This window comes from Haplochromis burtoni, unplaced genomic scaffold (assembly GCF_018398535.1).
Source record: "Haplochromis burtoni strain Fernald_Lab_line unplaced genomic scaffold, NCSU_Asbu1 Contig_153, whole genome shotgun sequence".
NCBI lineage: Eukaryota > Metazoa > Chordata > Actinopteri > Cichliformes > Cichlidae > Haplochromis > Haplochromis burtoni.
In genome coordinates this window covers 215,132-239,681 of record NW_024582514.1, presented here as the reverse complement: position 1 = coordinate 239,681, position 24,550 = coordinate 215,132, and the positions used below count along the sequence as shown (strand labels likewise).

Here is a 24,550-nt window from a genome sequence, read left to right as displayed (position 1 = left end):
TGTTTTGCCCTCAGAGTTCATGTCTTAGAAGCAGGGGGGAAAAAGGCAAGCAATCTGAGTGAGTCTAAACACAGGCCAAATTGTGAATGTTAGACAAATGGATCAGAGCATCTCCAAAACTGCAGTTTTTGTGGAGTGTTCCCAGTTTGCAGTGGTCAGCATTTATATCAAAAGTGGTTCAGTGGGGAACCAGAGACAGGGTCATGGGCAACCAAGGCTCTCTGATGCATGTGGGGAGCAAAGGCTGGCCTGTGTGGTCCGATCTAACGGACGAGTTACCGTTGTTCAGATTGTTGAAAAAGTTAATGCTGGTTCTGATAGGAAGGTGTCAGAATACACAATGTATTACAGTTTGGATGAGACTGCATAGCTGCAGGCAGGCTGACCCCTGTCAGCTGCCAAAAGCACCAACAATGGGCATGTGAGGATCAGAACTGGACCATGGAGCAATGGAAAAGATTGCCTTGTCTGAAGAATCTTGTTTTCTTTCACATCATGTGGCTGGTCGGGTACTTACCTGGGGAATACCTGCTACTAAAATGCACTATAAGAGGAAGGCAAGCCAACCGAGGCAGTGTGCTGCTTTGGGGATTGTTCTGCTGGGAAACTCTGGCTTCTGCCATTTATGTTGAATATGAATGTTACTTTGACATCTACCACCTACATTGTTGCAGGCAATGCACATCCTTTCATGGGAACGGTATTCCCTAAAGCAGGGGTGGGCAACTCCAGGCCTCAAGGGCCGGTGTCCTGCAGGTTTTAGATGTGTCCTTGATCCAACACAGCTGATTCAAATGGCTAAATTACCTCCTCAACATGTCTTGCAGTTCTCCAGAGGCTGGTAATGAACTAATCATTTTATTCAGGTGTGTAGACCCAGGGTGAGATCTAAAACCTGCAGGACGCTGGCCCTCGAGGCCTGGAATTGCCCACCCCTGCCCTAAAGGCTATGGCCTCTTTCAGCAGGATGATGTGCCCTGCCACAAAGGAAAAGTGCTTCAGAAATGGTTTGAGGAGCACAAAAGTGAGTTTCAGGTGTTGACTTGGCCTCAAAATTTTCCCAGGCTCAATCCAATCATGCATCTGTGGGATGTACTGGACAAACAAGTTTGATCAAGCCCCGCCACATAACTTACATAACTATGAACAATCTCAGTATTTAGCAATACACACAAAATCCGCTGAATTATGTGCATATTACTACAGCGAGCATTAAATAGTTTACCCCAGTGTTGCACATTTTATTCCCTCCACTTCTAAGAAGCTGTTTCTCCCCAGTGGTGCTGTCAGGAAGGCAGCTCCTCTGGGAAACAATGTGTTCAGTTTGCTTCTTGCTACATTGTTGTATCGGTTTATGTAATTCCAAGCCTGTGTGCATGAATACTTCTACAACGTGCATTAACACATTCATTAGTTCAGTTGTTTTAGTAGCACCCAAAGTTTTTATTTCCATTACAGAAGATAAACCAGATAAAAACTCGTGTGCAAACTGACTGACAACAAGCCATGTTGATTGTCCAATTTGATAATTACTACTGTTTAAATTATTCCTCGATGCTGTACCAAACATGCACAAAGCCTCAAAGAAAAACAAACAAACCACAGTACAGGGTAATTCACTCTTCCCTAAAACACCACAGTTGCATCTCAGCTCCCATTTTGATGTATCCGCAGTTTCTGACAGCTGAACATTATGCACAAAGTCACTGAGTCACTTTCTGTGTCTGTCATAGCCCAAGCCACCTGCTTTTGAACAGTTTCTTCCTGTGTTATGTCACAACCAAGCATTTCATTTCAGCTGGAAACAGAACAATGAATTATTAAAGAAATATGCAGAATCCTGCTCACTGTCAAGATAACAAATCAGGCAAATGACAGGAGGGAATAAAAGCAAATGTTGGTATTCAGAATTTACAGATTGAAGACATGACCATTATCAGTACAACAAAGAACAAGTGTAATCTGAGTGAACAACAAAGACTGGTGCAATGCTGTGATTAGGAACAAAGAAGAGGAGTCACACCTCTGCACGAAGGGCAAACAGAGCTCAGCAACTATCACATGGATTGGTTTGGCAGAAGAGAGAAGCAGAACACATAACCGATCAGTATCTTCTGGAGATCAGCTGGAGTTGGCAGCTGGGCAAAGAATCAATGGCTGTGAAAGAGCCTCACAGCTGCCCACCTGGCCAGGATACAATCACCATCATCCATTCCCACTCATCTGCTAATACCCTTACTCTCCCTCATTCAGCGCCCCCTTGACACTCTTCATCAATACATTGCTGGACATACACACGAGAAGAGAATTGCTGAATTGCAAAATAATTTCTTTCAAACAACATGTGCTGAATTCTTTTCTTATATTTGTTTGTGCACTGTGTGTTTCTTTGAGGTCATTTAGCTCATGGAGGATTTGATGTGTGTGTTGGCAGATGACAATACCCATAACATTTCCAGTTAAGCTCCCAGTACTCCACAGTTCCATGTTTTAAGCCTATTTGGAAACACAACCTACCTCCTACTGGCCTCCTGCATTAGTGCCATCTCATTTTTGATCCGAGTTACCTTATTCTATGTTCATTTTCAAAATTAGACTGTATCCTGACTCTGTATTCAGCCAGCTCCAGCATTCAATGTTGCCCAAATAAAGAAAAATCCCCAGTATTTTGCTAAAGACATTTATCGATACAAACAAATTGACCTAGTTGATTAAAATAGGTTTTTGAAACCACAGCAAACTTAGATTCAATACACTAAGATAAATGACAAGAAAGGGAATAAATAAACAAACAGCTCTGGATGTTGGTGACAAAAGCTGCTGTGACAAAAGTAACCTCAACTTCTGGTTGCGGCAGACGATGCAACAAGATCCGGCCCTGAGGCACAGCAGCAGTTAGGGTCTCTGGGGATTCTGTGGTGGATGAGTCAGAAGCATAAAGGCAGTCTAACTTCTTAAACTTTAATATTCAGCCTTGAACATTTATAGTATTCCACTCTTTCTGAGACTGAAAAGCACTTATCAAAGCCTCTGATAGAAACATGAAAAATGTGAATATTTTTTCAGCAATCTGACATTTGCATATTGCATTTTCCCATCCCAGTCTTATATAATTTTAAGAGTCTACCCTTTATTAAATGTCAGTCACAGTTAACGCAGACGACCGTATTGGCACAAATGCTCTGTGCAAAAGAAGAGAAAGCTTAAGTTTGTATTTTCTTGGTGCTGAGAGTGTTCTCTCTGAGGACAAAAAAGTTCAAATGTCTCAGGTGAGGACAGTGCTGCAGAAATAAAACTCAGCTAATTTCTTTATGTTGCAAGAATCTTATACATGTTGTTGTTATAATGCATTTTTTAAATGTATTTTCACACACCAGACTGTCAAGTTATGAAGGAACTACAATGACATTATACAAACTGTACTTGCTGGGCAACCATTGTGAAAACCCACCTAACCGACAAAAACTATGCCCATCTCACGCATGCATACTTTTGATTAATCTCCAAATTTCTTCATTTACTTTGCTCTCCTTGGGCATCAATTTCACTTTGATAATTCAATGTGTCAAGAGGATAAAGCAAGTAGCTGAAAACAAGAATAGTACAAAGTCATGCAGGCATGAATAAATGTTTTATGCATGAGACGGTGGGAGATGTAATCAGTGCATCTGAAGCCTAAAGAGTGAACAGAGAAACATTGCAGTTTACCGTAGATATTTGTGAAGTTACCCGTTGATAAGACAATAAAAACTGACGGTGTGTACATTTTTATTATGCAACACATGAGGGAGGATCCCATTCTGCACTGCACAGAGCATTTTTACATGTGTGTGTGTGTACATGTGACTCACCATCCATGTCTAGTCTCTGCATGATAATGGCCAGCTCCACCTCACTGGGCATGTAACCCAGAGACCGCATGGCCATGCCCAGCTCCTGTTTGGAAATGAACCCGTTTCCATCACGATCCAGCACCTTAAACGCCTCTCTGATCTCTGCCAAGACAAACAGGATATCGACTCAGCATCTATAAATAGGGCTTACCCCTCCTGCCTCCAGTTTCGGGAATCAAACACTTATTCAGCGTAGTTATTTTGCTTGGTCTTTCGCATTTCTGGGATTCCTTTCTTTGGCGATGATATGCTTCTTGAGACTTATTTCACAATACATTCAATGAAGTCAAACTTTCACCTCATTCATCATCATCATCATCATCCACAGTCCTTCCTCTATCTTCTTCCCTCTCCCTTACTTCCTGTCTGACCTAGCTTTGGGCTGTGTGATGCAATTGGTCTCGCACCACTGCCTCAAGTTAACAAGATCAATTCAGACCATTGATTCATTTTCTCCACCTGCTGTCACAGCCACTGTCACCTCAGCTGTTCATGATTTCACCTTCTCCACTGTAACCTGCTGGTATATGATATTATCTTTGATTGTTGCTTTTTGAGGAATGTATTTAAAAAAAGAAATCAATTTGAGCCAAAGGTTCACACTTCAGAATGCTCTAATGTCCCTAATAGGGTCAACTCAGACATGTAGTTCTGGCTGTGAACAGAAAAGCTGAATCCACCTTCTATTTAAACCTTCTGTCTATGAGGGGCAGCCAATCAGGAGAAACTTGGCTCAAAGTGGGAGGAAAAAGGCATTCAAGTGGTTCATTTCAGTCAATGAATGAAATTAAGAACTGCACTGAGGCCAATTATGAGGCAACTTATTATTATTTTTAACTGTATATTATGTCGAGTCAAAGAATAAAAATATAAAATCTAAAATGAGCAGATTAGGTCTGCTTCAATCATCCAAAGCTACGCTAAAAGAGGTAGTTAGAGTGGGACTTGCTTCACTGCTTTTCGTCCCTTACAAGCGTTAAATTTGTGACCTTTAGGATATTGGATTTTTCCTTCAGTCGATAGAACCATTTACTGTGTAGAATAACACCCCTACCTATGCTATTCAACAGATAAGAGAAATTCATCTTCCCATCCTGCTAAACATCCTTCTTTGTTGTTGCCTAATAAACACTGAAGCCTTGTTTTTTGCTGTAGTGTGGTTTAGCATGTTCTGGCTGTTCGAGTCACCAGTGCTTATGAGAATACATGTAACAGCAGGGAAGATAAACTACAGGGGAATAATAAAACTGAAAATACCAATTTGGTGAAGCTCGTGTGTAACGTTCAGCTTCTTTTGCGATTGAAAGCAATGTTGATTCAGTTAAATGATCATTTTACAGTGTAGTTTGCCTTCTGTTGAATAAGACTGCAAACATACAGTCAGAGAAGGACTACTTTTGTCGCCACCGTTTATCATTGCACAGTGTTTTTAAACTCACAAGGTATGTTAAAATTTTGCACTGTTAATGGACCATTCATCATCACAGAACGAAAAAAAAGTTTATTCCCACAGCCACAGGTGTGAATGTATGTGTAGTAAAGCAGTGAAGACAGTGTAGTGAAGACAAGGGATGAGTGGATCTGCATTCTTACACAGTGACCATCAGAAAATCTTGACCCAGATACACCAGAAACCCCAAAATGTTACCCGGTGACTTCCCACACTGGTCACTTCATTTGATAAGAGAATAAGTTCATCATATAAAAACTGTTTCTGCTTTATAGAATGATTTGAGAAAGCTTTAAATTGATAATGAACATGCATATTCAATACCATTTATCTGGAAGTACCGTTTTCAGTGGGAGAAACGTTTCATCACTCATCCAAATGACTTCTTTAGTCATCTGAGCGACTGAAGCTGAGCTCACCAATTCTCAGACCAGAGACAAAAATGCCCTATTTTTACACAGCTGGTTCAGTTGCTGCTTGATGTGTGATCAAGCCCTCAGTAGTCAGCAGGCTTCACTGTGCTTTAATAAATACATATTTCATAAGTGTGCCTACAGATAAGAGAGGATGCATGGTAAGAAAAGGGAGAGAGACGGACAGGCGTCTGGTGTTTTTTTTAAATAGAAGAGGAATGTCACTTCTCTGAAGAACACTGACTGCATGACATGCATGAGCACGCTGTTGAGCACTGAATAGTTTGAGACGGGAGAGCACAGTAGATGGTTTATGGGGGATCGTGGCTCAAGAGTTGGGAGTTCGCCTTGTAATCGGAAGGTTGCCGGTTCGAGCCCCGGCTTGGACAGTCTCGGTCGTTGTGTCCTTGGGCGAGACACTTCACCCGTTGCCTACTGGTGGTGGTCAGAGGGCCCGGTGGCGCCAGTGTCCAGCAGCCTCGCCTCTGTCAGTGCGCCCCAGGGTGGCTGTGGCTACAATGTAGCTTGCCATCACCAGTGTGTGAATGTGTGTGTGAATGGGTGGATGACTGGTTGTGTAAAGCGCTTTGGGGTCCTTAGGGACTAGAAAAGCGCTATACAAATACAGGCCATTTACCATTTTAACCCAATCCTTCCCAGGAAATGTAAAAGCAGAGGACATTTACCAAATCACTATGGAAGCAACAACAACAACAATAAAAAACAGTCACAATCAGTTTACATCACATCCGAGACTCAGAATCAAATCCCTGCAAACAAAATGTATATTTGATGGTAGCTAGTGTTTGTTTTTGTAATATTCTCACAAGTGCATAAAAGTAATCAAAAAATGGTTGGATGATAGCAAATATTTTAATGACAAATGAGAAAGAAAAAAAAAGTCTTAAATAAATGACATTGTGTTGCAATTAACTGCTTTGCAAAGTAACACACTAAAAGCATTTTATCTTCTCGCAAATGATTGGGAATAATAAAGGATAAATGGTGTGTAAATAATGAATTGTGCCATTAAGCAAAGAAGATGCCAACTGTAGATAAATAAGAGGACTTTGTCCCTGTTGACCTTTTTCAAAATGGCACGCTACTGCTTCCCCAACCAGCTGGTCCTGAGCACGTAAAACATCATCATCGTTTGCAAGAACACGAGACACTTTTCTGGAAATAATGTGTCCCAGGACACACACACACACACACACACACACACAAACACAAACAAACACACAAAAAGGCAGACATATTAGTTTTCCTGCAGTGTACCTCATGCATAAATGATTGATTTATGATTCTTTAGTTGTAAGTTTGTGTGTGTGTGTGTGTGTGTGTGTGTGTGTGTGTGTGTGTGTGTGCAGATGCCTGTCTCCCTGTGTTAGAGAGAGGTCTTATATTCATACCCCCAACACAGTAGTACGTGGGTATTTTTAAAATGGTATTTGTTTTAATGTATCTAAGTATTTTTAATGTTAACAAATTGTTGTATATTTGTGTTACATAGAAAACAGATTTTATTCATTTGTACCTTCATTTTTTTCACTAATTCTTATTATGTTTTCTGTTTCTGAAATCTCAAAAGGCCTGATTTGGATTGTGGGTTTGTTTAAAGAACATTATTAAAATATTCAGTGGTATATTTATAATACCTCAAGTGCAGTTTGACTTCAATTTTCAGAGAGAATAAAATAACTGATTGATGCAGACACAATGAATGAACATTACATTGTTAGATAAATGTCTGAAGACATTTTTCAGAGGCTGCCTGACTAAATTATAATTTTAACCGTTTTTAAATAATAATAATAATAATAATAATAATAATAATAATAATAATAACAACAACAACAACAACAACAACTCTTATTATTAGAGTTTGGTGCTGTGTTAATGACTAAGTATTGGATTTTGTACTGTGGTATCCAGTGTGACTGGGGTAAAGGAAAACACAGGCAGCACCATGGACAGTTCCCCAAGCTCCTCCTCAGATGAGTTGTTTATTGAAAACTGTGACTGTATGTGTGATTCTTTGTGTTTGTTGCAGGATGCAAGAACTATACATCATGTACTCTCCGCGCTAATTGCACAACCAGTTTCTTCCCTATTGGTAACTGTCCTGGTGCTCGTAGAAAACAAGTGGGAACAGCTTCTTTTATCCCACTGGAGTTGGAAATGTTTGTTGTGTGTCTCTTTGAGTCTCTCTTCAGGTTGGCTGAAGGAACTCTAAATTACCCGTAGACTTCCTGCCATCTGCTCTAACTCAGCATGCTTTGTGAAAGAAGAGCCAGGAAGAATTTCTTGCACCACCCTCACAAAACCTTTAGAAAAAACTGTGAACTCACCCAGGTCTACCTCTGTGGATGCATATTCATCTGAATTTGTGGTGGAGTGTTTCGATGCTATTTGATATTATGGTGTCTGTCATCCGGGCTATTACATTAGAACTGTCCCAGTGCACCTTCAGAATTACACTGAATGAAATGTCAGCTGTGTGATGAAAATAGTTCAATAAATTTAGTTTTCAGTCATAAAAGATTTAAAAATTCATTATGTCTTGAAATTCAAACTTTTGAACTAGTTTAAATTCTCTCAAGCTGCCCTGTGGTAACAGATGAAGTCATCTGATTTGCATAAAACTTGAAAGATGAAGACTCTCTAGGAGTTTCTGTAAATTCACACATGCAACCAAAGGTCAATGACCTCATGCAACTCTCACCCTGGAGTACTAACCTCACTCAGCAACAGCATGACTAAGAGATCACATAAGGTCAAAGCATACAGTTAATCATTTGATCTTCTGTAAGTAGCAGTTTTCAAATATTATGAGATTATGATCAATTTTGTGAAACTTCACAGCCCCAATATTACTGTGAGTCATGTAATAATAACAACATCTTTGTAATAAATGCTCAGTTTGTTCTTCCAGGATCTAACGCCACAGATTAACATGGTTTTCCCTGATAGATTCAGGATGGACCAGAGAGCGCACAGGGCAGGAAAAGTCTTGAAGTTTTGTTGTTTGTGCTTGTACTTGGTAAGGAAAGGCTTATTATTCTGCAAAAAGCTCTTTTCTGGGCCTTCCTTACACCATAATTCAATTTATGTAACGAATAAGACAAAAACTGTCCACTTTTAAAGAAACCAATGAGGTGCAAAGAGGTTACAAATGGCTTTTAGAGCTTCTTAAGATTACACTCAGGTCACAGAGCAAGGGCAACGCTGCAAAAAGGCTTGTGTGGAATGGCATGAACAATATTTCACATTCAGATGATCAGAGAACAGCTTATCGAGTGTGTTTCTGAGAATTAGTTATAAATCCTACATCTTACAAGAGATTTTCCCCATTCTAGTTTTAATAAAATACACGGAAACGTGAACTCTCTTTGATGCTGTAACATGGAGTGAAAACACTGGTCAGGATCAACCTCACATATTAAAGTTGCCCTTCTTCCAGTGCAGCTTCTGGTGAACAACTGCCAGCAGTCTCGTAATGACTGACATATTTTAAATCTTACAGTGGTGTACCTACTGTAAGAAACACTTAAGAGCCTGCTGTTATCTTCAGTAATCCCTGCTGGCAGCAGCAGCTCCTCCTGAGAGATAAAACATTAACAAACTAAACAACAAACTCAACAGCTGAATGATTCCACACTACCAGTCATATGAGAGCTCAGCCTGCAGCTGCAAGGTTTTTAATACCCCTGGACAAACAGTAAATATTGTGAAGCAGAAGTGTTACATGTGCAGAACGCAGAGGCTGAGTAATCTGTATCAGGGGACTGAAACTGAAGGGCTACAGGGGTTAAAAGTTTACAAGTTTGTTATTTTTCCAGAGTGGAATGATTGCCCCACAAACATCTTTAATGACTCTAAAAACCAAAAAATTTGGGTGCACACATTTGAATTTATTTTGGATGGACATACAGGCTCAAATAGTAGTGCTGAAGATTCTATAATGTTGTTTAACTTTACAAGGCCAAGGCCTATTAACCTATCAGTGATCACTATTGAATAAAGCTGGCAGTTTTATTTGTTAGACAGCACTCACTGGATTAAACAATACTCATAACAATGGGAAAGTCAGAGTCAGTGAAGACAGTGATGATCTAAAGATCTTCTAATGATTGAAAACTGTAGATTAACACAAGATAGAAAAGTGTCTTGGAGTCAATTTTAAACAACTGTAGATTCAAAGTTAATTGGACACCATTTTATCAAAGTCTGGATGAACACTGAAACTGTCACCCTCAGATGAGCGGAAATTGCCTGAGATGTTCAGGGACCAGGAAACTGCTGGATCACTAGCAGCACTGTCCACAATAAATTGAGTTTTATATCACCATGCACTAAGAGGGTGCGGCTTAAAAAAGAAGCTCCTGCTCCAAAAATCAACACTTTCAAACTTGACTGAAATTTGTAGCTGCCCATTTGGACAAGCCAAATGGCTTCTGGAGAAACGTTTTATGGTCAGACGAGATAAAGATTGGCCTCAATGAAAAAAGATGTGCTTGCATGCAAAAAAAATGTGAGGCTTTCAAACTCTGTATCAACTGTGGTGGTAACACCATGCACTGGGGCTGTTTTGTTGCAAGTGGTACTGGTACAGGTGGATGGAATACTGAGGAAGGAGAACTACCTCCAAATTCCTCAACTTCACCTCAAATCAACATCTGGAAGGCTAAAACTTGGACACAACTGGATGTTCCAACAGGACAAAGATCCCAAATACACATGAAAGCAGGCTAATATTCTGGAATATTGTAAGATGTATAACTTCTGGAACTCTACCTTACCACACCATAGTTGTTTTTTTTAAAAATGGTTTTAAAAAAACAACAACTAATCAATACTAAAAATTAGGATCATCACCGACAGTCCCCTCTTCATCTCCTCTAGTTGGCACAAAACGTCACACTGCACCTGCAGACAGCCAAGCACACAGTTGCTCCCCTCACCACAAGTCGTGGTTTTATTCCGACATGTAATTCCCCAGAAAAGCTTGTTTCTTCTTTAATTTCTAAATGACATAGTGGACATTGGTAGTAATCACAGACATCACTGGGAAAAGTAACCTGCATGACTGAGACACATTTTGTTAACAATATCAGTTATGAGGGCCTGAGTGAGTCACACCTGGTTCTACTGACTTTCACTATTCAAACTAGTGACCTGTCTGCAAACCCACTGTAATACCATCCAGCATATAATTCAGGGTAAATACTTATGCAGTAATTACAGTGCTGGCAGGCTACAGTGACTCAGTCATAGCGTTTTTAAATGGACCTCATCAGGACCCTATAACCACAGATCATTTCGTATTCACTAAACAGCGTGAACCCATTGAAACAGGAATGAGGAATTCACACACAGCAAATCCCTTCGTGCATATTAAAACTCCATCCTGACAGAGTATCTGGCCATTACCATGCCTTGCAATGCCAATTTTCCAGGCAGCAGCTTAATGTTGCATCAAAAGATTAATATTTTCAAGGTCTTGGGAAGTCTAGCTTGTTTGCTACCTGTGAGGTTGCTATTGCTGACTCCAGCAGACCATTATTGATCAGGTTTGTGTTGTACGGGCCCAGGTGATTACTCTCAGACATACTGCAAAACAAAGGGTTCATAAACACAGCGTCTGGGACAGAGAGAGGCCAGCAGACCACAAATGCTCTTGGTAAGATAAGCTATGTAGAGAATACTGCATTTCTGTGGCTGGTTGACTCGGTGAGGCAGATGCTGCTCGTGTTGTAGCGCCGCATTGTCTCTCAAAGCGTTTCTGGCAATAAAATGAACAGAACAGACTCTTTTGGGGGGAAAAAAGAGATCGACATAGGTTTAGAGTCTACAGTGTGGACAGGCCTATTGTCCAAAATACTTGTTTTTTTATTTTACACATAATTTTTTCCCTTTACACACAGTCAAATATTCTTTAAATGTTCAATACCTTTGTTGGATTTCAATTACAGGCTAATTGTTCTCTGACCTTTTTGTAACTTTTTCCTTTAACCCTCTCAGGCCCAAATTAAGTTTTTTGTTGCTAATGCACAACCATGTCCTGCAGTGGTACTTCTGAGAAGAAAAAAAAAACTCTTAAAATATGTATGTGGGGTAATCAGGTTGTTAGTTCTTAACTGTTGCAAATCTGCAACGTCTGCCTGGAGAGGGTTAACTCTGTTCCTACACCCTTCTTAAGCTGGCATGAAGTGTAACTAAACATGAAGCCACAGTGGATTTATAATCATTTGTATGCAGCAACATTTCCAGGTCACACTATTTAAGTCTAAAAAGTGTGTTTTGTTTTTTTTAACTCAAGGCCTGGACTTGTGTTTGTTGCATAAATAAGTTAACAGTTGGTGAATAAAAGCCTAAACCTGGCTTTGCTTTTGCTGAAGACACAAAACACATCATTTTTTATTTATTTTTTAATAGAAGATCCTTTATGGATGATTTTCTTCTCAGGTTTGAGTAACAACATATAGCAGTAATGAATATTAATATATTAGCTGCATGATGTTGCCATTTACTATGTTGGTAGGAAGATTGTAAGCAGCCTATTCACTTTGAATAAATCATCAAGGATAAGGAAGGGAGGACAGTAGCCAGTTTACAGAAGAGTCCTACCGTCAAGCTCCTCAACAGAGATGCTGGCCAACACATCGCTGTCACTGTCGGACAGCGAGCGGCTCAGGTAGTTCCCCTTGTAGAGCAGGCCTGCCGTTACATGGTGGAACGGCATCTTCTCCCTGAGAGACAATAGAAGAAATCATTTAGACAGCAGTGAGGGTAGAAAAGAGGAGCTGTACGGGAGTCTTCTCTCTTGGAGGATTAATTCCAAAAACAAACAAACCATTAAAAGCTCACCTTACACATTTCTAAAAACAGCAGCTTCTGTGTGTGACATTTCATGGTCCCCGCAACATCACTGTAGAATTGACTTATTAGGGTTTCAAATTAGCCACAGAAAAAGAAAAAACTGTGAGAATTGATTTGCTAGCTGCGCAGGTTCCCTTTCAAACAAAACTTACATTTAAGTCAAGAAGAAAATAAGAAATAATCAGATTTTAAAGCGACAGTTTCGCTCATTTGTGACTCTGGCACTGCTAAAACAAATCCAATAGGCGCGGCATAAACATGCTTCATAAATGAAACAGAACTCATTCACTAAATGGAAAGTAACACAGCGTGTAGCTCGAGGTGAATGTGCTGAATTCATGTCTACGTTAGGTGCATATGAGCATGCCTGTGTGCAATGTAGGTGCAAATGAGTCTGAAGTAATTAATTATTCAATAAATTAAAGCTCAAGGGCACAGGGGGAAAGTAAAAGCACTGAGATCTTAGCGATACTTCCTTCTCTCCGACAGGATTTCATCTAGATGAGCCCTTTGAGGAAATGCTTCTTTGACATAATGGAGGATTTTTAGAATGAACTGAATGATCTGCACCAAACTAAAGAATCACATTTGTCATTGTTTCATCTCCTTTACGGGTTAAGTTGACAGCAGATCAGAGTTTCATACATCTCACAGTTATGAGAGCTTAGACAAAAATATTTAGAATACATCTAAATGTGAAAAGGGAAAAGATTTTACACTCTTAGGGTTACAGTAATTTTATGCCCTCAAAATCTGTTAGTTTATATTTAGAGGTTTTTATGACAAAGGCATGCTGCTCATTCTTCTTGCAAAACCAAAATAACAACAACCATAAGCCAGGGGTGATCTTTTTTTAGCCTTCATTGAAGGTTTTAGAGGAGTTTATAGTTATACATTAATATTTCCCTCTTTGTTTGTTTCTTTTATCTCGAAAGGTTTATTTTCCTACATCCTGCAACAACGATCAGCCATCTGTCGCCTCGCAGTTCACAACCGGCCTCTGCATCTTGCATGTTTGTCAGTTTAATAAGTATGCACATCAAGACGTCTGCAGCTCCGCCTATTAGGAGCAGCTTTTTCTTGCGCGTAATGTCAGGATTTTTCATTTCCTAATTCATCAATTATTCAGTCATTTCTCAGCTGTCATTTTGAATATTACAATCATCCCTCTTGTCCGCTCTTTCAACATTATCGCTACGAGCCAACCCACATGTTGGCAGCTGATTTACACAGGTACTTTTCTGCATTTGTGTTGCCTGGGGAACTATTGATCAGAATGGTTGACCATACAAGGGTGACTTTCAATTCATATCAGAAATCAACACATGGCTTATTATGATAACAAGAATCATATTGAAAATATTTTGAAAGCAGACAATGGAGACACAAATTAATTAAAAGGCAGTTTGTGGTGCAAACTTTTGGTTTTGTAGGATGAAACAGCACTGTGTGTACTCTCAGGGTGGAGGAAAATTGTGGCTTCCATTGTGAGTTTTCTCACTTTCATTAGATTCTGTATTCAGCAGAAAAGCTCACACTAATCAAGACTAAGAATGAATGACATAATGACACTCAGCAGCAGAAATCCAATTCTTACTTTTTACATTCCTGGGATGGTTGTTGAGCATCTTAACAGGTAGTAAGAGTTTATGTGCAAGCTAGAATTATTAGTCTGTTGGATTGCTGGAATTTTAAACACCAGCAGTAATTAAATTGTTGAGTTGTTATTATTATTATTTTTTTAAATCAGTCATCTGTGTACCTGATCTCACCAAAAACCCAGTTTAGTAGTTGTTTGGTTGAAAATGAATCACATGGTGACATTTTTTCCTTAAAATATTCCCTAAATCAAGCATGACCTTTAAGTTACACTAGGTTTAACCTGGTATGCTGCTGTGGCAGACATATTCAATTATTTCCACACATTCATAAAGTAAAGAATCATTTTAGAATACATAAATGAAGCATGATGTTATTTCAAGCAGAGCACTGAAGTCAGTGGTATTAGCCATTTCAGATCTTCACACGTTTCAATCTGACACTTCCCGCTATCACTCTGCTGATTCAGTTATGCCCACACCACTCCATCACAATTCCTTCGATCTCTTCCTCATGTGCTATTCATGCTATCATTTGATTTGACTAAGATTTGTTAAATAAAATGCACACTGTAAAACACTTCCTGATAGGTTTGTAGAGGAATATACTGTCTTGTGTAAATACTGGCTACTTGCAGTCTTCCTACCACTGCACATATTTATGGTGTAATACAGTATTTTTAGTGACAGTGGAAATTAATGTAAATGTTAAAATTGAAATAGCTGACTGACATCTTACAGTTAATGGCACAAAATATTTATTCATGCCAAATATGTCCATTTACGTTTCAATTTCAAAATGTAAAGAAAAAAACGACTATGAAATATAAAAATAAATATAGACTAATGTAATTACACATCAATACGGTATGGTACGGAGCCCCGCAAGGGACATGGGAGAAAAAAAAAAAAAATTAAGACTGACTTTTGCGAGATCTCGCAAAACAAACTCGGGATCTCGCAAACGTTTTAGCCGCATTCTTCGGAGGCCGCCAGCTCAAAGCCGACTGGGAGGACGGTGTTCGGCTGTAGTAGGTCTCGACCTCCCGTTAGCGTCGAGATGGTGGGTGTCAGACATCTCCGAAAACGTCGGAGCACTTTTTCAAATATGTGATCTTCTAATCCGAGCAGATATTTGACGTTTACACAGCTACATTTACGCCTCAAAATATTTTAAAAGTTTATTTAGTGACCCAGAAAGAGTAATATTACAACTAAGTAGCTGCCGCCATTGTTGGAATTCAACATTTGCGAGATGTCGCAAAAGTTTATCGTAATTTTATTTTCTCCCATGTCCCTTGCGGGGCTCCGTACATCAAGGCTATGGGACATTAAGAAAGGATAAGATTTAGATAACACTTTACTAAAATATCTCAAGGATATGGTGTTTAATAACGGAAAAGATAAAGTGTGAAATAATGTGCTGAGACCATGAAACACTGACCTTCAACCCCTTAAAAAGACAGTGTAGAACAGAGCGCTTCACAGTTTTCAGCATCATTAGATCTGATTAAATTGATCAAGGTCTCAGCTGAAGAAGCTAATTTGCCCTTCAGGAACAAAGCATGCAGTAATCACTTAAATCAGAATTGATCTTCCCTTCATCTAATCCTTACTCTCTGCATGCTGTGATATATATTAGATGAACGGGAAAAGGAGGCAAGATCATGGAATTTAATACTCAGATCGAGTGCCTGATAAAAGTGAACCACAGAAATCAGCAGATGTTCCTGAGGATTTTACTGAAATGGCACAGAATGACAAATTCTGTATATGTATTTGAAGATGGACGATTACAAACCGTTACAAACAACTGGTTTCACTCGTTTACTTATTTAAATCACTGATTGTTTTAGAAATATTTCAACATGATCCGCTCGAATGTCATCACTGCGCTCGTTCTGACTGACAAAAAGCCTAAAATCCAGCTCACAATGACAAAGAATTAAGAAAAGCACCATATCCTCACACATTTAAGAGACCATCCATAAAGCAATTAATCCACTAATTGTTTCATTTTTACTACAATGGATTAGAAGATATTTTGCCCAAAAGTACATTTTATGTAAATTCACAAAAGAACATGGCACTAAAAGCAGATGAAACCCGCCCTTTAGTTTTATAGGATAGTAACTCAAATTTTACAATAGGTTGAGGCCATTAGCTGATGCTGTTACACAAAGTGACTTTCAGTCTGTGAGGGAGTGAGCTAGGAGTCAGAATCTGGCTCAAGGACAGTGTATGAATTGACTGAACACTATTGTTGATGTTCGCACTAGCTGTGATTAGACCTGTGGCATTTAATCATGGGCCGAGCGGTCACATCAAGAGTCTTGATTTTTTTAAGAGGTTCTGTACTAAAGGTGACAGCTAAATATGACAGGTGAGAAGGAGTTGGTCACAGATAAAAGTCTGAAGTCTCTAATTTTTTTAGATCCTCAACTTTCATCCCAAAGATAAAAGTAATAAGATTAAAAGCTCAAAAAAAGAACACAGAACTGTTCTGCAATGTCTAACCACAAACCTTGACATTAAAACTTAACCACGAACATGATTTTAAAAACAGATCTTCCTCAGATGGATAAAAGTCCATGAATGTTTTTAACAGTCATGGTTTAAAAAAAAGAAAAAAGGCTGAAGTTGAGTATGAGCAAAGTGAAGCTCATGTTTCCTTTTTTCATGATTAAAGTTCCCACAGATGACCCATGGTAGATGGTTGTGTAAATACGGATGACAATCAGTAATATAAGAAAGACATTTTAAAAGCCACTTTTTATTTGAAGGTGGCAACTCTAAGAAAATTAAATGCCATTTGGAGCATTCACAGCTTTGTTTTCAAAGCATTTTAATCACTTTAAATATTAGTATTACACATTAGCTGAAGGGAGAACAAACTATTAATGCACCAATTTAATACTCTTAAGACTTTCTAGTCCTGTAAAGACTGGGTCACTGCAAAAATGAACTCTATTACACCTGAGACATAAATAAAATCTCACTAAAGTTGCATGCCTTACGGGGAAAGCATTACTTGTGCTGACACTTCAAGGATAATACAAAGGTGACATGACTAATCAAAACTGTTTGACCCCAAAGGAAGAAGCAGGACGCTGCAATTATGCAGCTGCCATTAAAATGTCTTATGTCCTCAAATAACTGGCGGGAAGACATGATGAACTCATTCCACTGCAAACTGTCCATCAACTGGATGCCAAAGATTACAGTCACAAAAAATGTTGAACATGCACATCAAAAGCCAAAACAATCCCAAATGTTAAAAATTATAAAACACTAAATATTTCATTGTTATGGGCAGATACTCTCCAAATGCTCTTTTTTAATGTTTGTTTGAATATAATGGAATTGAGCTGTAATAAAAATACGTTCTTTCAATTCAATAATTTTCATACCATTTTAGCACTACAATTTAAGCACAATGGACTTCCATTTAAGGTGTATTCATGCTGTAACTGTATGTAAATGTCCAGAAACAGTCACTATCTCTCTGAACAAAAAATATATGATGTGATATAAATGATCAAACTGAGTTTCACCAATATACTGATGCTTTGCCTCATAACTATACAAACAACTCAGTCCCTTGAATCCCTCACCTCTCTTCTCCTATAAGAAATCACTAATTGACCCATGACCGCATCAAAAGTGCAAAAGCAGCCCGTCCTCATTTCTGAGGTTTCACGTTTGAAAAAAAAAAGCAAAACCTGATGAAAGAGCACAGCCTTACTCAGAGCTTCCTGCATGACAAGGAGGCCAGATGGCAATTTCTTACATCAGACCCTGCAGCACAACAGCCAACAGCAATGGGCCAATACAGAGCGGGACACGAGGAGAACAATGTGTACCAACAGCAGCCGCTCCAGCCACAAGATCAGCTTCGTAATGGACATAATACAGTGACAGCTTTGTGTAAAAATACATTCTCCATCAAAGATGTAACAGCAAAACAAAACCACCTGATGTGATGTCACAGACTGAAGTTTGGCTACACTGGCAGATTTCTTGAAAAGGTCCAACCACAGAAATAAATGCAGTAGAAACTTTGTGTGTAGTTAGATCATTTTTCATCACAGAGATTAAAATGAGAGCATAGTCTGTCAACTGGTCATAAAATAAATTGCCAATTAGAGAAATGACAGATGTTAAAATAAAAACAATGAAAAAAATAATCTCCAGACCAAACCAGAAGTTGGTCATTTCGGTTACAATGGTGTTTCTGTGGTGTGAGGCTCTTTGGTGCCATCTGATGACTCAGTTTGTGTAAACACAGTGACCATAAGACGATATTATACAATACAGCGAATGCACAACACAGCTGCTAAAACAGACCTGAAAACAAAGTAATCCCTTCTCAAAAGTCATGGTGACACTTATTTAATTGCCTGTTGCTTTTGATCATTCAACTTTATCTATTCGAATGGTGTGCAAGGTGACAAGTCACAACAGGCAATGAAACAAATTTCTGTTGAAATCATAACGTGAAAAACATTTCCATTTGTCAATGAAATATGGACTTTTTGTGAAATTAAATTATGGCTCTATGACTTCCAGTGCCATCGACTGGGCAGCAAAGGCACACAAGGGGTTTAAACATCGGCCAAGTGAGTGCAAAGCCAATTCATCAAACCATCACTACAAAGCTGAATTCAATCTCCAAACTGAGAAAAGAAAAGACGGGAGTGTTCCACAGAAGTGCCACCTCTCTGCACATATTATCAGCTGCTCCCTGCAGCAACAGACCATTTCTCTGTTTCTCCCATATGATGATTCTTACCCACACTGGTGGCTGAGATTGTACTCTGTAGGATACTGCAGCACAACAGGCTCTCTTGCCGGACTCTCCACCACGTCCACTGTCCCATCATCCCTCAGGTATGGGTTGCCCGGCAAGTCTCCATTTACCTCCGCATGTGTCTCTGGCGATGGCATGCTGGAGGGCTCCACCATCTGAGGATCCGGCTCTGTGACCTCCTCCTCCATCAGTCTTTTATATGCAGTGCCTCCAGCAGCAGCAGTACAGTGCCTGTCCACAAACCACTGAACCCGGCTGCCTCCACAGTTTGGGTTTGTCCCAGAGCAGCAGCATCAGTTCCCTGAAATCCGTTGTTAATATTTGAGCAGTGAGAGCAGCAGGTACGGTAGCTCCTCTCACACTCCACTCTTGGCTTCTTACTCACTCCCGCCGTCCCTCCCTCTCCTGTCTGTCTCCCTCTCTCCCCCCCTTACTCGCTCGCTCACTCTACAGCGCAAACATTCCTCCACATGGGGAAATGGAGTGGAGGGCTCATTAGTGAGTCCCGATGACAGACTCAGCTCTGCTTGCCTGCCTGCGGCTGTACTGGCAAAGTACACACGGAGAAGCTACAGAGAGGGAGAAAGGGCGAGGCGAAAAGAAAGGGAGAGATACAGAGGAAGAAAAAGAAAATAAAGACACGTGAATTATTAGAGATTAATTAGAGACGAAAAAAGACGAAAAACAGGGAAATAGAAAGAAAAATGATAGGTAACGTGAAAAAGGCTGAAAGGGTGTTTTTGTACAGACGGTCCCAATAACCCAGTGGGTTTTGCTTACAGTGCGCTCTGCAGGTCTACACGGGGACCTGCTGGGAGAAACCACAGAGAGCGGAACATGTTGGGAGAGTCTTATAAGAGCGTGCGCCACCGTGTGGAGCAGGAGTGCGCGCTGGACGCCTCGCAACAGGAGGATGGGGATGGTGGAAGGGGGGCGGCGTCCCGGCAGGGGGTCCACAGTGAGAAGTCCTTCCTCACATCGACCCAAGATACATACAAAACAGACACTTTCCGCGCTTTCTTGTCATCAGTGTGATAGAAATGACATTTTCCAACAGCTACCATCATCACTAACAGAATCCACCCTCTCATTTAAACACCTTCAGCTCAGATCTTATGCTGTTTGAATCAAAGCTCACATGCGTCTCAGAAACACCTACTTCAGTCGAAAATATATCTCAACCCGATTTTGCTTAAGCTAAACCACATTCATGTTTTTGTTTTTTTAAGGAACAATGTGCTAGACTTTATTAGACTGAAATCTTGCGCAAATGTCAGTGCATAGAAGGGAAAACGAAGTATCATGCGGACTTATGTTCAAGCCTATTTTTTCACCCAGTCTCCACAGTGTCTGCATAGGCACAAAAAACTGCAGCGAAAATCACCCGCAGATTCCTACGAGTGGACATCCGCTGGTTCTGACGGGGCCAAGCAACAACAGGTGTGGGGCTGAGCGCAGCACTTGCGTGATTAAATGCGGACAAAGAAAAAAAAAATCCCCATTTTCCAATGATACGCTGCAGCCAATTCATTGCCCAGTGAAGATATTTTATACCCTGAATTCCACTGCTTACCTCTGAGGCTGTTAGATGTCTGAAGGTGAGCTGTCAAATCCGTTAATCGATGCTCGCAGTAGGCTCCAGTTTAGAGACTTGGGGTGGACTCCTCAATCAGCCGTGTCGATCGATCCTGACGACGGTGATCCTGTTGATTGCTTTCTTATTAGTTAGTTATTCCTTTGTTTTGATAGTGCAGCGTGGCCATGCTACACCGGCAGGGCAGCGTGTGTTTTAATAGCTTCTGAAGTCCAGCAGCAGTTGGACACATCTATTCGAGTTGCACTTTTTTTGCCAAACTCTCATCAGCATTTAAAATATTTTATCATCTAGCTGTAGCCCCTAATACTCACAGAGACTGCGGAATCTAATAAAAAAAAAAATCACTGCCCTGGGTCTGTTGTTTCAAACTCACAATCCAAGGAGTGAAGATCCACACACACAAGTGCCGAGCGTCAGTACGATTGATGAGAGCAGCCCAGTGCCCAACAGAGACGCTTCAATCCAAACCAATACGCAACCGAGCAGGAAAGCAGCGGATTGGCTGTTTTTACTTGTTTGCTTATATCGTGGTCTATCGTCTCATTTTCAAGCGGAGGAAACACCTGCACCGTTTTGAAAACACCTAACCGGACACATTTCTTCTGGTTACCCCGCCTCTTCTCCGAATTTCAGACGTGACATCGTGCCAAACCAGCCAAAATAAGTTTGTGTGTTAGGATTATTTCAAATTAATTTACTGCCAGCAGCAGAAAACATATTTCCTAATACATTCTGTTTCCAATACAATACAACAATTTCTCTTCCCTGCTCCAATATTCATGTATTTGCTCCTCAGAGAGCTTAGTTTTTACAGGTTTTTCACCAACGCTCAGTCATCATTTCTGCCCTGCTTCACCAAACAAAGCCTTAATCACACATTCTCTCTCCACTTCAGACTGCTGAACAATGGCTTATGTTTACCAGAACCCAAAACAAGACTGATGACTAAAAACGGCAACAAACTCTCTGATGAATGACTGACTATATCAGAAAGGCTTGCAGTGACATTCTGCAGGTGCAGTGTGTTCTTTTGAACAACATGTCTCCTTAAGAAAAAAAGAAATTTATAATGAATGAAGTTCAGAACTGAGCAAAGACATGCATTTACAGAATGAAGTTATCCTGTATAGGAGAAGAAGAAGAAGAAGAAATCTATAGCTGAAAGCTGCTGCTAAAAAATAACGTTACTATCCTGATATGTCGCCCAAACAAAAAGCTAAAGCAATTCTGATTCTTAGTGCACTGCCAGACAGTCATCTACCATACAGTATAATATGATGTGAAGAAAGAAAGACCCCTAAAAAGCCCATAAGAAACCAAATGGATGTATTTACTTCACATTGTGTCATTATTAGTCTTTTTTATGATGTGTCTCATTAACTAAAAGGCTTCCCAGATTTTTTCCACCCCTCTGTTTATCACTACCACCACCACATTCCCAAATTACTTCTTTTTCACTGCACGCTGTTAAATGTCCATATTTGGTGCACTGATCATGTATATGATATATTGCCTTAAGGATATTTTGTCTTATTGGCAGACATGCAGGCAGATTCAAACAGAAACGGGGAATTAGTTTACCTTAATGAGGAGAAATACTGTGAGAGAACAGCCGTGAGCAAACCACGGACATCTCCCAGAAAGTCTGAGAGTATCTGGTACCTAATATGAGAAAGGAAGTTGTTTACCTCAACCTCCTTTACTATACCAGAATACACTGCAGACCTCATTAGATAGGTGTTTCTCAGGTTCTCATGTCTCAGCAGGCCCACGTGGCCCTTCAGTTTGGTTGCTTTTTGTTCAAAGTTACCGTGAGAGTGATATATGTTTTACTTTTCAGTGTTGCCAGTTCACATTTTAATAGTTAATGAAAGCTGTTCCCAGAAAATAAACTTTCTTCAAAGGAATCAAAATACAGAGAGGCTTAGTATTTAGTTGGTGATTTGCAGGTGAAAATACTTTTCAGTGTCTGTGTTTAAATATGAGGACTTTGTTTGCAATTAGCCAGCATTTCAGCAACCGGAGGCCCCAGCTTTGTTGCAATACAGTACGTGAAATGCTTTTTTGATGATTATTTGCAGCCTCTATGCATACAAATACAAAATTTTAACCAAATGTAATTTTACCTTGACATTTTTTTCAGTTCTGAGGTAGTGTTTATATACAGAAAGACTATAACAATGGGAACTTATCTCCAAATGAGTCGCTAAAGTCATTTAAAGAAGCTGACCAGTAATGAAAATAATACGTGGTTTTCTGTTCAATAATGATTAGAAGTCAGCGGCTGTTTTCTGCTGAAGGCTACGAGGCTGACGGCAGAGCTCTTTCCACACACCCACTCACTTTCTTTATTCCTATTCCTGTCAGTTTAATCAAATGAATGCCTATGTCTAACAGGGTATTGTATGTTTAATAGTGGTATTCTAGATTCAGGGTAATGTGCCCACTAGGAATGCCAAAGGACAAAAAAGGTCCTGCCAAAAGTGCCACCCACGTTTATACTGTCAGGGTTGCAACAATTATTTTTCACATTTTAAGGCATTTGGAAGGAGTCACCCGGTCTGACTTGGAGTGAGTCAGCAGGCAGACAATTTGGTTACAGTGTAGTCTGAGAAACGCTGGATGTACTGCATATTGACTAATAACAGTTTTCTCCAATAAACATGAAATTCCTTTTATCAAGCGAGCACAAAACCCCGTGCATTGCAAAGCTGCCACGCACTGCATGGGGTTATTAGAAGCAAGTGTACATGTGACTCTTGTTCAAGAAGGTCAAGGCAAAAACAAAGGTTTTATACACAGTCCATGATTTGTTACAGACTATCAAGAAACTACTTGTGAATATAAAAGATGGATGAGATCAACACATCTGTTAGTGAATCCTGTTTTCATGTCTTACGTTGAGTGGTTTCAATGTTGCCATATTGGTGTTTTGAATCCAGATGTGATGAGGGAGGAGCAATGTGAGGGACAGTGCTTGTTTTTAGGGTCACAGCTTGTCAGTAACACAGTATACCTGCCATGACTATAATGAGGACCAGAATTTATAAAATTAATGTCTCATTATGTTCAGTAATGTTTCCTCAACACATATCTGCTGTGTTGCTGCTCTGGACTCTAGACATCAGCAACAGGCAGAAATGTTTTTATGAAACAGTTCATTTTTTTTTTTTTTTACAGTGTCCTGTACATTGCAATCAGAGTAGAGAAATCACCCTGATCCAGCTGATTGTGGGTTCCGGTGAGGTCTATTATTTACATGCAGATTGACCCTCATGCTGTTAGAAGTGCATACATAAATACTCTTTGGTAGGAACAGCCTGTAACTCCGTAGCTGCTTAAATACACTGTGACACCAGCATTAGAGGGTTACTGTTTGGATTTACGTGGATGTTGTGACAAAAATATATTCCATTGATTAAAAGGAGCTTATAGGATGGGAGTTATGCTGGTTCTGTGAATGTAAAAACAACAAGAGAAGACAAACAACTAATCCAACTCAAGATTATCTTTTGTTTGTCTTATAACTACTTGAAAAGGAGCTTCTCATTGAGGCTGTGCTATAAAGAAACCCCTATAATAGGTAAACAAGTAAGCTTGGTAGGTCATTAACCAAGCAATTTAGAGGAAGTATGTTTGAATAAATTGCAGTCTTAGCAGTTTTTTTCAGCTCTGGGCTTATGATACACCTCAAGCAGGCAGCGTTGAAAGCTATTTTGATATTAGCTTTTCTGCACACACACATCCGAACATGCACATACAGCTACCATGCATCACGAAACCAATCTGTGCTTAGTTCAGCCAAAGAAAGCTCATCACCATGAGGTGTGTGTATGTGCATGTGTCAGTGGGACAGCATTTCTGTGTGTGTGTGTGTGTGTGTGTGTGTGTGTGTGTGTGTGTGTGT

General features: G+C 39.8%; 1 protein-coding gene across 2 annotated transcripts in view; it reads right to left on the bottom strand.

Annotated features, from left to right (window-relative positions):
• The window catches only part of caln1 (calneuron 1), a 56,541-nt gene extending 35,298 nt beyond the window's left edge, over positions 1-21,243 (bottom strand). Inside the window, exons 1-4 of one of the 2 annotated variants that reach the window (XM_014336895.2) lie at positions 21,017-21,243; positions 20,620-20,749; positions 12,387-12,508; positions 3,852-3,995 (exon numbers count right to left, since the gene is read on the bottom strand). In XM_014336895.2, coding sequence (XP_014192381.1) covers positions 3,852-3,995; positions 12,387-12,501 — 259 coding nt within the window. In that variant the 5' untranslated portion in view covers positions 12,502-12,508; positions 20,620-20,749; positions 21,017-21,243. Of the gene's footprint in view, positions 1-3,851; positions 3,996-12,386; positions 12,509-19,028; positions 19,668-20,619; positions 20,750-21,016 lie in introns of those variants that run through there. The other variant, XM_005932584.3, reaches the window with a different exon arrangement.
• Between the last annotated feature and the right edge of the window lie 3,307 nt (positions 21,244-24,550).